The sequence below is a fragment of the Pteronotus mesoamericanus genome, unplaced genomic scaffold, assembly GCF_021234165.1.
Source record: "Pteronotus mesoamericanus isolate MK-2021 breed Mesoamerican mustached bat unplaced genomic scaffold, CSHL_Meso_final contig_502, whole genome shotgun sequence".
In the NCBI taxonomy this organism is placed as follows: Eukaryota; Metazoa; Chordata; class Mammalia; order Chiroptera; family Mormoopidae; genus Pteronotus; species Pteronotus mesoamericanus.
The window spans coordinates 2354633-2367445 of record NW_026555187.1 but is presented as its reverse complement, the minus strand read 5'-3'; the positions used below and the strand labels follow the sequence as shown (position 1 = coordinate 2367445).

The following is a 12813-nucleotide window of genomic DNA, read 5'->3' as shown; positions in this document are numbered from 1 at the left end:
CTCCCATCCCCTGCAGTCTACCCAGCCCTGTGACATACAGCAGTTGTTTTAACATTTTATTGGTGACAAAAGAGCTTAAAACAAATTGACCGAAAATCAGAAGTGACATTGCCATAGCACAGATGCTCCTTGATTGGGATAACTCAAAAGTAACTGTTGCTAGAAGGTGAACAAAGCCAACAGCAAAGAGCGAGGTAGAGCACTCCAAGGAAGGAACAGGGCAGTGGGCAGGCACACAGGGTCACAGCAGAAGCCTATCCAAGCCCAATGCCTCCAGGTGGCCTACCAAAAGGGGACCAAAAGCCCTAGCAATGGGAATAAAAGGCCTTGCCAGAAGGTGCCTGTGTGTCCCCGTCTTTCCGTGTACCAGATGGCACGTGGAGGCTTTGGAATAAGGGCCGGTGTCAGGAGCACGGGGAAACAATGCTGGGGTCACGGTCACTAGGCCCTGGGTAGGCAGGAAACAGTCCCCAACTGGATGGTCACCAAGGAGACTAACACCTACCCCCCGAGGGGGCCAACCATAAGAATTTCTGCACGTAGACCCAGGTTGATGCCCGTCTGTACCAGCTGAAGTGACAAACTCCTCCAAGCATCTTCAGCACAGAATCAACTTATTTCTGAAACTTCTTTCCCCAAATAAAGCAGAAACCACCCCAACTCATTGAAGCTATGCACAGAAAGGCTCCAAATCTGGGAGTGGGATGGAGAATAAGGGGGTCAAGGTGCTCAGCTTCTCTGATGGCTGCAGGGTCTGTGGGCGCCTCCCTGGAGAAGGATCTTCGTAGCTGATGTCTTCTGCCAAATCCTCGGGAAGGACCCTGGGGAAGAAGACACTGGGCGAGGAACAACCACCTTCCCGCCCTCTGGCCTGACGGCTAGTTCTGCCAGGGCCCTTCAGGGGACCGAGTCCACTGCATGTGAGAAGTGCCTTGCTTCTCAAGAGTCCAGCAGAGCCTGTGGGCCCAGGTGACATTTCCTCACCGCCCTGATGCACAGGGAGAAGCTGCTGGAAACTAAACTGAAAACAAAAATCTTCCTCTCCACAACCATGTCACAGGTGTTCATCCTAACCTCGTCGTGTGGCTCATTTAAACTTCATTTCTGGAAGGTTCTTGCATCTCCCAGGTCCACCACTAAGATTTGAGAGATAAACTCAGTATATTTTTCAGTATTCCTTTGAAAGAATCTTTAAAAAACAAACAGAAAACCCCAAACACCGTATTTTCTTTAAATGAAAACACTCTTAGAACAGGCAGCATGACTGCGAGGTCTCAGACGGCGTGGACGGAACCCACGCCTCGGCGGGGCTCTCCAAGCACAGCTCTAAGGAGCCTGCTCAGCATAGAAATGCAAGTTGTTCCTGGTAAAACGTAGTCCCCTTTCAATAAAAGAGAAAAAGAAAGAAAGAACAGAGGAAAGGGCTACTCTGAGATGAGGGTCTTCCTCCCTCCACCTGGTCCAAGACCCAGGCGTAGACACGGCGAGCTGGGCCTCCTTGGCGAGCGGGCTGCAGGGCTCTCGGGCGGGCCGGCCCCACCTCCGCTCTCCCTCTGTCTCCTCGCCGCGGTGCCAGCAGTGGGCACTCACTATCTCGGGCTGCTCTCCCTCGGGTGCTCCTCTCCCTCTCCTGTTGCTCACAGTGGTGCTTCAGTTTTAGCAGTGGAAAACAGGTATCCATTTATTTTTATTTTTTATTACCCAGAATAAGATGCTGATGGACTAAGCCACATAGCTTAGCTCTTCTGCCACCACCTGCAGAGAGGGAGGGAGGGCACGGGGCTGTCAGAGAAGGTGGGAGCCTGGCCCCGCCTAGAAGGTGAGGGGCTCTTTCTCCGCTTCCACTTTGCACCTATGGTGTCACCTGCGAAACTGACTTCAGGTGCTGGGCAACCCTCAGACCAGTGACTTCCCAATCAGGGAGAGACAGCAGCCAAGACCTAGGGCTAGGCTAGCCTGTGCTGCGAACTGTGGCCCATCTTCTCCCAGCAGCTCCAGCAGGCACCTAGGAGCGCCCCTTGCAGAAGGTCCCTGTGCACTTAGCGCCACAACTCGTCCCCCTCACAAGATTGCCAGTCTGAGCAAGGGATGTGTCCTCCTTTCTGCCTACCCAGGGGGCTACAGGCCTCGCATCAGATTTCCTCAGGAGTTCTAGGACTCTGAGCAGAGCCTATGACACAGGGAGAGGTGAAGGGACCTGAGCTGACAGGTCACAGGATGACCTGGCCCCCTGGGGACTTGAGACTCCCACCACATTTCTGGAGTTTCCCCACAAGCCCAGGTCCCAGTGAAGCCCTCCTCTGGGGCTGGCTTGCCTTCTAGTACTGGGACAGCCCCGTCACTCCACCATGCTGGTATGCTCGCTCCCCCTGGTACGTGGAGTCTTGCGACAGCGCCACATCGATCTGAGACTTAAATTCATCACCAAGGTAACTGTCCTGAAAGACACAGTTGGGAAGATGAGCAGCCAGAGAACTAGCTCACGTCCTTGCAGCCTTGAGGACCTGCTATGTGTCCAGCCCCTCCCAGCCCAGAGGAGAATGTGAAAGAAAAAGTGGTCCTTAAGCCCGAGGAGCAGAAAACCCACACTAGTTATGTCACCACTGAGACAGTGACCCAGGCCTGCCCGAAGGGGCAGTGTCATGGACGGGATGTTCGAGACCCACGGTCCTACCGCTGAGGGCAGTCATGAAGGCGGCCTCCTCCCCAAGTCCTTGGGGAGTGTCAGGGGTTGGGGCGTGCGTGTGGAAGGCACCCGGGGCTGGACTCACTTTTCTGCAGGTGTAACGTGTCAGTTTCAGCGCGGCCAGCTCACCTGGGACAACTCAGGCTGGGAGAGGCCAGGCTGGCTCATCTGGGAGGGTTGGCTCATGGAAATGTAGCCCTGCGTCAGGGCCCCCTGAGAGAAGGGTTGCGATGCCACGTCCTGGCTGGCCTGGCTGCTGGGCAGGTTCGTCTGGCTGGGCCCAGGAAGCCCGAAGCGGTTCTTCTGGCGTCCACCACGACCCGTCTTACCTTTTGGGGTGCCCCGGCCTGAAAGACAGCGTCCAGGGTTCCTTGAAGGAGGTCTGAGCCTCACAGACAAGCAAAACCTGCTCAAGGGCCTGGTGCTTGCTCACCTGCGGCCGGCCCATTGGCCTGTCCGAAGTACCCCGGCGGTGGCATGGGTGGCATGACCAGGTTGAAGGGGATGGGAATGTTCATGGCGGCCACGTGGCTGGGGCCGGCACTGATCATGCCGAGCTGGTCGTGGGTCTGGAAGTACATGTTGGAGGGCCGGCCTGCAAGAAAGGGTGGGTGGCGAGTTCCTCCACTGTGTATAAGCGAGCCTGCTGCCCACCCCCAGTCAGCTATTCTACCCACAGTGGAATGCCTGTCCCTGCTCTGCCTGTGGTTCTTCACATACACACTACACACACCAAAAAGCAGAACGCCTAAGCTCCACAGACCAGCGGATACGCTGAAGGCAAAGGTTCCTGGGGCCAGGACCTGAGAGCACAGCCTTCTGAGTTGGTCCCTGAGGACACAGGAAGGAGCACGGGCCTTGGACACCCTGAGTTACACAGCGATTTGCTGGATGTCGTGATGAGACATTTGTCATTATTAGACAACACAATGCCCAATCTGAGCCCAGCAGCCTTGGGAAATAGGGGATAAAGAAAGGGGGCTGCCAACGTAACATGTGAGAGGCGGAGCTGGGGTACACCTGCCCTCGAGATGGACGGTGAGCCCTGGCCAGGCAGCTCAGTTGGTGAGAGCATCTTCTCAACAGACCAAGGTTATGGGTTTGATCCTCCATCAGAGCACATATAAGAATCAACCGATGAATGCAAAAGTAAGTGAAACAACAAACTGGAGTTTCTCAGATCAATTTAAAAAAGAAGAAAGGAGAGCAAGCAAGCATATGAGGGGGATGGAGCCCAGAGCAAAGAAAGCAGGCAGGTGACACTGAACTGAGTCTCTGGGCACAGTGGTCACCCTCTGTGGGAGCTGGGATGGGGGAGGGTCCAGGCAGGCAGGGACCTGGGGGATGAATGGGGACCGTCTACAGACTGGCTCAGCAGGAAGAGGTGTGTTCAGGCAGCAGCGGGTCAAGACTCAGCCTTAGGACATGTGAAGATTCCACACGCAAGGCTAGAACATGCACCCAACTCTGAGGTATGGCAGGGCGAGTGGAGGCTTTAGGAAGGAGACAAAACTTGAAAAGAGGTTGTAGGCTACCTGGAGGAACTGCAGGTGTGACTTCCCATCAAAAAGGGGAGCACAGGGCAGGTGGGGAGGAGCACTGAGGCAAACAGGCAGAGCTGTGTTATTTAAAAACACCTTGTTTTTTAGAAACTGCCAAAGACCAACTCTTTGATCTCAGGCAAGGAAAGCTGAGAAGGAACTCGTTGACAGGCAGGTTTCTGTGGACGGACACAGCGCAGGCGTGGGAAAGGTCAATATCCCCAGTGCTGGCCTGGCTTCCCACAGAGAGAACTTACCCTGGCTGCTTCGATCATAGACTGATCCTGGGATGATGGCCTCCCGGGCATCATACATAGCTGTAGTCATGAAGCGGGCCCCCTGCAGAGGATTTGGGTAAGTGAGGAATGCCACCTTTCTTTCAGTGACCCAGCCTTTGATGCTCAACATTCCATCTCTGGCTTAGGTTCAGGCAGCACTGTACCCCTCCACCTGTGTCTTGACTCCTAGATGTCCCCAGAACTTGGCATCCCATACATCCCCAGCCCTCAAGACACTGGTGTGGGGGGCCAGGACACACTGCTCCTCTTCACACACACTTGCCACAGGCCACACAAGCCATTTGCTCACTGCCAGGTGCTAGACTGTGGGCTTGGGGAAAAGGGGGTCCCGACTCTTCCTCCCATTGACTGGGGCTCACAGGGTTGATGGTGTTGACCAGCTTCCGGGGCTTGCTGAACTGCATGAGGCTCTCCCGCAGGTTGTTCAGGGGCCCCTCCACTAGCACCTTCTGCTCCTTATAGTAATTCAGCAGGTGGTTCCACAGTGGCTGCTTGGACAGAGCCTTGGGGTTGCCCACAATGATGACCCCGTATCTGCAAAGTGTAGGTGCAAAGAGCATGGTGTTTAGGGCCACATGGCAAGCAAACAGGTGGAACAGTCTGAGGTCAGTTTCAAAACCCCAGTCCAAAGTACCGGGAGCCACCTTCTGTCTACCTGCCCAGAGGTCTGGCCCATCCATGGTGACTGGCACTGGAGCCCACCCTTCATGTTGTGGACACTGCACTCAGTTTATTTGGGGGTGGATTTCTAGGGGCTCAGACAACAAAATACCCCTGTGGGCAGGTTAGCACAGAGACTAGCTTCCTTATTGCAGCATCAAGTCAGCCTTCTGAGCTGCCACAGGGATCCTGGAAGAAACGCATGTAACTTTGATACCCAAGCCTGGGCCTAACTTCTGTGGACACGCATCCTCACCGAGCTGTGTCAGGGACATGCCCCCATGCTGGCCACCTAACAAAATATACCACACAAAGGGGGCAGCCATGAAAGCCAAGTGCCCTGGGTGGGGAAGGAGCTGACGTGGGAAGGTGAGCCTGATCTCTGGCTAGCACAGGGGCAGCACACGGCCCACCTTGTTCTCCAGGTCCCTTCTGTGCTGTTACCACTATTTCAAAGCAGAGGACCAGGGAACACAAACCCTCCCAGACCCAGATGCTGAGGGAGAGTCCCTCTGAAGGACTCTAAGGCAGGATGGTGGCATCTGCCACCTGCATGCAAGCCCAGACAGGACTGAGTCCTTGTACCTTGCTCGGGTCAGGGCCACATTAAGCCGCCTGGGGTCGTTTAAAAACCCGATGCCTTGGTGCTCGTTGGCTCGCACGCAGGAGAGGATGATGAAGTCCTTCTCACGCCCCTGGAATGCATCCACGCTGGCAATCTCCACCTCCTGCAGGGGACATGTGGTCATGGTCAACCAGAAGGCTGCCCTCAAGGACCCGTAGGCTGCACAAAGCATGTTCAAATGCAGCACTGAATCCCACCCAGCAGCCCTGGCTCCCAGCCCTGCTCTCCTGGTTTTCCCTCTTCGGTTCTCTTTTTAACCTCAGTAATTTGTTCCCAATAATAAAAGCGTAACTGCTCATCAGAAAACCCAAGATTGTCCCCCAAGTTATGTGTCACTGTCAAAGACATTACTCAGCACTCTGGTTCATTTCCACATGGAGAAATAACTGTGATGTCCTGCAACCTCATAACAGACACACCTGGACACTTTACCCAGGTTCTAGCCCAAGAGTTGGCAGTGTTTCCATGACTATGAATCGCCCACTGCACAACAGAAGTTACAGCCCTATTGGTCAACTCTGAAGCCTTTTCAAGTTTTGCTTTAGAAAGTATCCTGAGAAAAACACCTTCGTGCATCAACCTTGGCCCACATTTCTACTCTTAAGGCGAAATCTTGACGTGCAGGACAGGGGCAGAAAAGATGGTAATAACAGAATGCGACCCTCCCTGGCCAGGCAGTCCGGTCAGCCTGGCAGGGGAGGACGGAGCTCGCACCTGGTACAGCTTGGTGTGCAGGGAGCCACTGAACTGCATGTACTGCACGAGGTAGGACCGCTGGCCCTCGTAAGGCGTGATGATGCCAATCTGGTCTGGCTTGGCGCCTGCCTTCAGCAGCTTCGTGGTAATCTTCTCCACATTTGCAGCCTCCGTCCTAAGGAAACCAGGTGTTCAGTTCCCGGGCTGCACCTGTGGGCTCCTGAGACCTGAGGCTGTGGGAGGCGCAGGGGCAGCTATGCCCACGACGGGCCACCCTGTCCTGGACCGAGGGAGTCATGGAGAACAGAAAAAGTTCACCACACGTGGGCACAAAAAGGATCTGCTCAACATAAAAACTATACTGAAAAGCAAAATGAGAACATGCTGCGGGCTGAGAAACCTGAACAGAACAGAGTAAGGAGGGCAGTTTCAGCCCAGCATTACAAACACTGATCAACAGCTTGGCCACACTGCCACCAAAACCAGCTGCTGCAGTCAGCAAACCTCTGCTTACCTGTTCAGGTAGGAGGTACCCGAGCTGGCAATCTCCTCCTGGCCCTGGGTCACATAGAAGAACATTGGCTTATCAGGTTGGGGCCACTGGAAGTCAAACCCCTTCTTCACTCGATCCGCTGTTATGGGGGAGGGAAAAGAGGCAATACTTCTCGTCAGAGAAGACAAACACACCCGGAGGCTACCTCAACGGGTCGCCTGCTCAAGGGGCCAGGGCTGAGTGATGCCATGCACATGAAGGAGCTGCTCACTCCCTGAACAATTCGGGTCTCACTCGTCAGTGCTTTCTATAGCTAGTTTAAGAAATCTATGCTTACCCACATGAAGACATTCTCCTGTTTCCTTCTAGAGTCTTTGCTGCAGTCCTCACATGACCCAGAAGTTCCTACAACTGGCTTTTGTGGATGGCACTGTGGGGCAACCTGTATGGTCACAGACCAGGCTGGAGAAGCTACATCTAACCAGCATATCAGCATGAGGAAACTATTTCCATATCACAATAACCTAACATCAACGTGCAAGAATATACGGTACGAGGCTCCTCATGATGAGCTGAAAATAAGGTCAAGTCCATCTCTATCATTCAAGCAAGGACAGAGGCTAGCTGGTGAGTGCAGCGGCCTGTTGGCCTAAGGGCTCCAGGGAAACGCTTAATGACCAAGGGGCGGGGGCTGGTATGTATCGCCTACCAATTTCTGTGGTGTAAAAACTCCAGCCACAGCTGTCAACATGCCCCATGTCAGTGGGTCTGGGTGCCACACTACCTTGAACAGGAGATCCTGGAGACTGGGCAGGTGCTGGTTATGCAGGTGTGTTCACTTAGTGAAAACGCACTAAGTTGAACACCACTTAGGATTTGAGTGTTCTTCACACTTCAATTAAGAATTTTACAAATAAACCAATTGGCTGTGACTAGTATGGCTCTGTGGGTTGGGCATCATTCTGCATACCAAAAGGGTGCCAGCTCCATTCGATTCCCATTCAGGGCACATGCCTGGGTCGTGGGCCAGGCTCCCAGCTGGGGGCGTGCAAGAGGCAACCGACTGATGTTTCTTTTACATATCGAAGCTTCCCTCTCTCCTTTCTCCCTCCCTTCCCCCATCTCTAAAAATAAATACTAATTCACTGCTGTCATATGCTGACAGCAATGAACCACCACTGGTCCCTAAACTAGGGCTAAGCAGCTGCTTTCCAATGAGTGCCAGCCACACTGGAGAATCACAAGCTCCTTATGGTCTGGCCTTTCCTGGCCCCGGCATCTGATGGACCAGCAGCATTCTAAGTATTGTGGTGATGACAGTTATGGTAGCAACTCCTAGGACCTCCATGCGTGGTAACTGTGTGGCCCTGGATGGGCATGCTGTTGACCTCTTCATCTATAAAGTGGGGCTGCTGGAGTTAACACTCTAAGTCAGTGGTTCTCTAACACAGGTCTCAGGGCCCCAACACACTCTGAACAGAGTTGAAGAAGCAAAAGAGCTACTGTTTCCATGGGTTACACATACTGAGAGTTGCTTTATTTTAAAACCTAAAAATTTAAGATATCTATTACTTCATTTAAAAATAGACCCATTGGGCCCTGGCTGGTGTGGCTCAGTGGACCGAGTGTCGGACTGCGAAGCAGAGGGTCACCGATTCAATTCCCAGTCAGGGCACATGCCTGGGTTGCAGGTCAGGTCCCAGGATATATATACACACACATATTGGGGTGGGGGGGTGGGGGAGGTGGCTGTGTGTGTGTGTGTGTGTGTGTGTTTACACGCGTGCGCCCGAGACAACCACACATTGATGTTTTTTTTTCCTCCCACCCTTCCCCTTTCTCTAAAAAGAAATCAAATCTTTGAAAAAAAAATCCTGACTGGTGTGGCTCACTTGGTTGATCCTGTCCCTATAGACTGAAAGGTCATGGGTTCAGTTCCCAGCCAGGGCACATACCCAGGTTGTGGGCTTAAAATCCCCAGTCACAGCACCTACCAATCAATGTTTCTCTCTCACGTCAATGTTTTTCTCTCTCCCTTCCCCTTTCTAAAAGCAATAAAAAAAAATACCCTCAGCTGAAGATAAAAAATAAGTAAATAAAAAATAAAAATAAGCCAGTGGCCCTGGCCTGGTAGCTCAGTTGGTTAGAACGTTGTCGCAATATGCAAAGGTTGCAGGTTTGATCCCCAGTCAGGACATATACAAGAATCAACCAATGAACACATAAGTATAACAACAAATCAATGTTTTCCTCTCTTTCTTCCTCTAAAATCAATATATTTTTAAAAAATTTTAATTCGCCGTGGCTCGTGTGGCCCAGTGGATTGAGTGCTGGCCTGTGAACTGAAAGGTCACTGGTTCGATTCCAGTCAGGACACAGGCCTGGGCTGCAGGCCAGGACCCCAGTTGGGGGTGTGTGAGAGACAACTGAGATATGTCAGTGTTTCTCTCCTTCTCTTACTCCCCTGCTTTCTCTCTCTCTAAAAATAAATAAAATCTTAAAAAAAAAAGGCCCAATTACAAAAAAAGAAAAACACAAAACAAAACAAAAAACAACAAACAAGCCTGTTACATATTGATGTTAGAATTTTTTAAAAATAAAAACATTACCGTATTTTCCACTAAAACATACACGTAGTAATTTTGTGCAACTCATTAAGCTACCTGGCTCACTGGGATCTGCTCCTGCACATGGTCTCCCATGAGCCAGTGACATATTTTACAGCCTTTCTGACAACTGTGGAATTCACCTGACTCTCTACCCCGCAGAGAATCAGGAGGTACCCTGTAGAGCTATATGCTGACATCCTTTCTGCTCTGACCTGTGCTTGGGACAGCCTTTGACCCAACTGACTTTGCAACACCCTGGCTGGCTGTTGGGATGAGAGATTATCTCCTGACTCCCCTTGAGACACTGTCACCACCTTGATCTCATCTGAAAAACCACTCAGCATTGGGAACACTCAGTCAGCTCATGCTGGGGACCTGGATTTTCTAAAACACTGATTTCTGTTGAGTGCTCAGATTTTATCACTGGTGGTAGAAACTGTTGTTTTCCTTGAAGCCACAGCTTGCTTTATTTCCAGGAAAACACCTGACAGATACACCCGCATGTGAACAATGATTTGTTATCTGTGAGCCTTTCATTCAAGCACTTTGCATACATGCCAGTGTCACAATGATACGTACTTAGGGTGCTGCTTGCTGTGAGTGTGTGGCAGTGACGACACACAGCAGTCTGGTGACACCATCCAGACTCATGCTGAGGCCCTCCCGCCGACTCCCAGCGCTCTTTTTGCACTGTCAGTGACAGCGTAAGCACAGAAGCACAGCGAAGGGCACCTGCTGTCTTAATGTCGCTCTGAAAGGAGTCTTGCCCCCCCGTTTTATGGACCCCCGGCCATGGGCTCTGAGAGCTGGCTACCCAGCACTCCAGAGTGGACAATGCTGTCCTGCTGACTATGGTGCCTCTTGGAAGTGCCCCCCACATACAAGTAGTTGCTAGGTGAAGCCACCCAGGAAGGAACTGACCCAAGGTTTCATACACCCCCACCTACCTCCTGCCGAGTATTACCTGCAGTGACACCGTTCTGCAGAGAGCCCTCGTAGAAGATGTTGGATGGGAAGGCACTGAGTGCAGGGTGCATCCGATACTGGACTTGCAAGCGGATTGGACGAATGCCCAGCACGACCAGGCGCTCAAATAGCGACTGAGACAGTCCGGCCTTGGCCGCCTTCTTGCACATCACCACAGGGCCCAGCTGGCAGTGGTCGCCCACGAGGATCAGCTGTTACAAGAGGCCCACATAGGTGAGGGGTTCAAGCATGAAGGAGCTGAGACGTCCACTCTCAGAAGACTAAGAGGCTTGGGGTCCATAATGCCCCGGGCACGCGAATTCCATAGTAAGATGCTGACAGGGTACGGGAAAAGTGCCCACCACAGACATGAAACAAATGCAGGCTTGCACTCAGGACCCACACAGAGGCACTCTCAAAGACCCCCTCAAAGGGCGTGCCATACATCCCTGGGCTCTGCCAGGGTGTCACAGAGCCTCAAAGGGTGTTAAAAAACCCAAACCTCCAGCACTAAGAATTATACAGAACTGGAACGAGAGAGAACGTACACCAGTTTTCACATGGGACCACAATGGAAGTGGCACTGGCCCACCTGCTTGGCTCCGAGGACCACGGGTACCATGCACTCTGGCTCGGTGGCCTGGGTGCTCTCATCGATGAGAATGGAGCGGAACTGCATCTTGGCGAGCCTAGGATCTCCCGCACCCACGCAGGTGCAGCAGATGACATCTGCGTTCTATGGAAGAAGAATGTGGGAGCATCAGGAGCATCTGCAACAGTATGTTATCAAGCCCAGAAAAGCAGGCAAGCAGGATAGGACAGGATGCCATTATGGTCCCTGTTCTCCCCACAATCAGGGAAACAAGCTGTTTCTTCTTGAGAGTGATCACTGCCCATGCCGAGGTGACATGAACTTTTGAGATCCTAGGTGGTGGGGCCTTACCCTAGAAAACCTTTCAGCGCACACGGCTCAGTGCTTGAAACAGCCTCTGAGCGGCAGTGCTGAGCCAGAGAACAGGCGTTGGGCTGGGATCCACTTTTGGTTGGTTTGTCAAGAAACAGCAAACCCACGGGGGCGGGGGGGCGGGGGGAGCAGATCAGAATCCCAAGCTCCCAGCAGCATGGAGGCTGGCAGGGAGTAGAAACTACTCAAAAATCATGTTTGTTTGTTTTCAGAGAAAGCAAAAAAAAGTAGCACGTCTAAGCTTTCTTCCAAAAGCTAGTAACAACCTGACTCATGGAGCCATCGGTGCTCAAACGCCCTAAGGCCCAAGCCCTCACCATGAGCAGCTCCCTTTCAGCTGTGCGCTTCAGGGCTCGGTACCGCTTCTCATCAGCAGATGACAGTTCCCCAGTCTCATCCTTGAGCTGCTGCAGCTTCTGGAGCTCTGGCATGCTGGAAGCACAGGGGCATGTCGGTGGTCTCGAAGGACTGTGTGCCAGGGCCAGAGAGAGGAGACTCACCCCTCTCATTTGCAGCTGGGTACCTGACACCCACCTATCCATGTTCCTGATCTGGTTGTGCAGGGCCAAGAATGACACCGGGGAGTCGATGGCCTCACGGCTCTTAGCACAGAGCCGAACGACTTTCAGTCCAGTCTGGTGGATCTTCTCGGTCAGCTGATCCACAGCTATGTTACTTGGAGCACAGACGAGCACGGGCCTTCAACATAAGGCAAATGAATGTCTCAGAGCTCACTCAGAGGAGATTCACAAAATGCTAAGTAGTCAAGACTATTGTGTTGAATCACGGGCAGTGTAGACAGCTCATAATGTAAGACTAAAGCCAGGGACAGCACAATGCAGAAGACGCTAAAAACCCAGCCAGTCCAGAGCTTCCTGTTCCCACCCAGCTTTCACTCTACTTATGCAAAGCACTGCTAATAACAGCCCTTCATCCTCACCCCTCCTCGTCTCAACGGCCAAGACTTCCCGGGTTGAGGTACATGTAACACAGCACCACCTGGGTGAGCTGACCAGTGTTGCCTTTAGGAGCACCAGATCGGCTTGTTAAAAGCAACCAGAGGCCTGACCTAACACAAACAATGTAAAGTGCAATGAGCAGCTAACCCTCCCAAGATGTTTTGCAGTCAGGCCTGTAGACCCCTACCCGTTGCCCTGCCGTGCCAGGTGGTAGACAATGGTGGCTGAGGTCACAGTCTTCCCTGTTCCTGGTGGTCCCTGGATCAGGCTCAGTGGTCTCTGCAGCACAGTCTTCACGGCGTAAACCTTAAGATA

General features: G+C 52.6%; 1 protein-coding gene across 3 annotated transcripts in view; it reads right to left on the bottom strand.

The window, feature by feature from the left end:
• Positions 1–27: 27 nt before the first annotated feature.
• The window catches only part of UPF1 (UPF1 RNA helicase and ATPase), a 35991-nt gene continuing 23205 nt past the window's right edge, over positions 28–12813 (bottom strand). For 2 of the 3 annotated variants that reach the window (XM_054578903.1, XM_054578904.1), the window contains exons 11-24: positions 12686–12804; positions 12074–12238; positions 11857–11971; positions 11168–11311; positions 10574–10787; positions 7022–7139; positions 6526–6682; positions 5772–5914; positions 4886–5060; positions 4485–4566; positions 3120–3281; positions 2816–3033; positions 2316–2438; positions 28–1755 (exon numbers count right to left, since the gene is read on the bottom strand). In XM_054578903.1, the coding sequence (XP_054434878.1) occupies positions 2319–2438; positions 2816–3033; positions 3120–3281; positions 4485–4566; positions 4886–5060; positions 5772–5914; positions 6526–6682; positions 7022–7139; positions 10574–10787; positions 11168–11311; positions 11857–11971; positions 12074–12238; positions 12686–12804 (1932 nt within the window). In that variant the 3' untranslated portion in view covers positions 28–1755; positions 2316–2318. The remainder of the gene's footprint in view (positions 1756–2315; positions 2439–2815; positions 3034–3119; positions 3282–4484; positions 4567–4885; positions 5061–5771; positions 5915–6525; positions 6683–7021; positions 7140–10573; positions 10788–11167; positions 11312–11856; positions 11972–12073; positions 12239–12685; positions 12805–12813) is intronic. The other variant, XM_054578905.1, reaches the window with a different exon arrangement.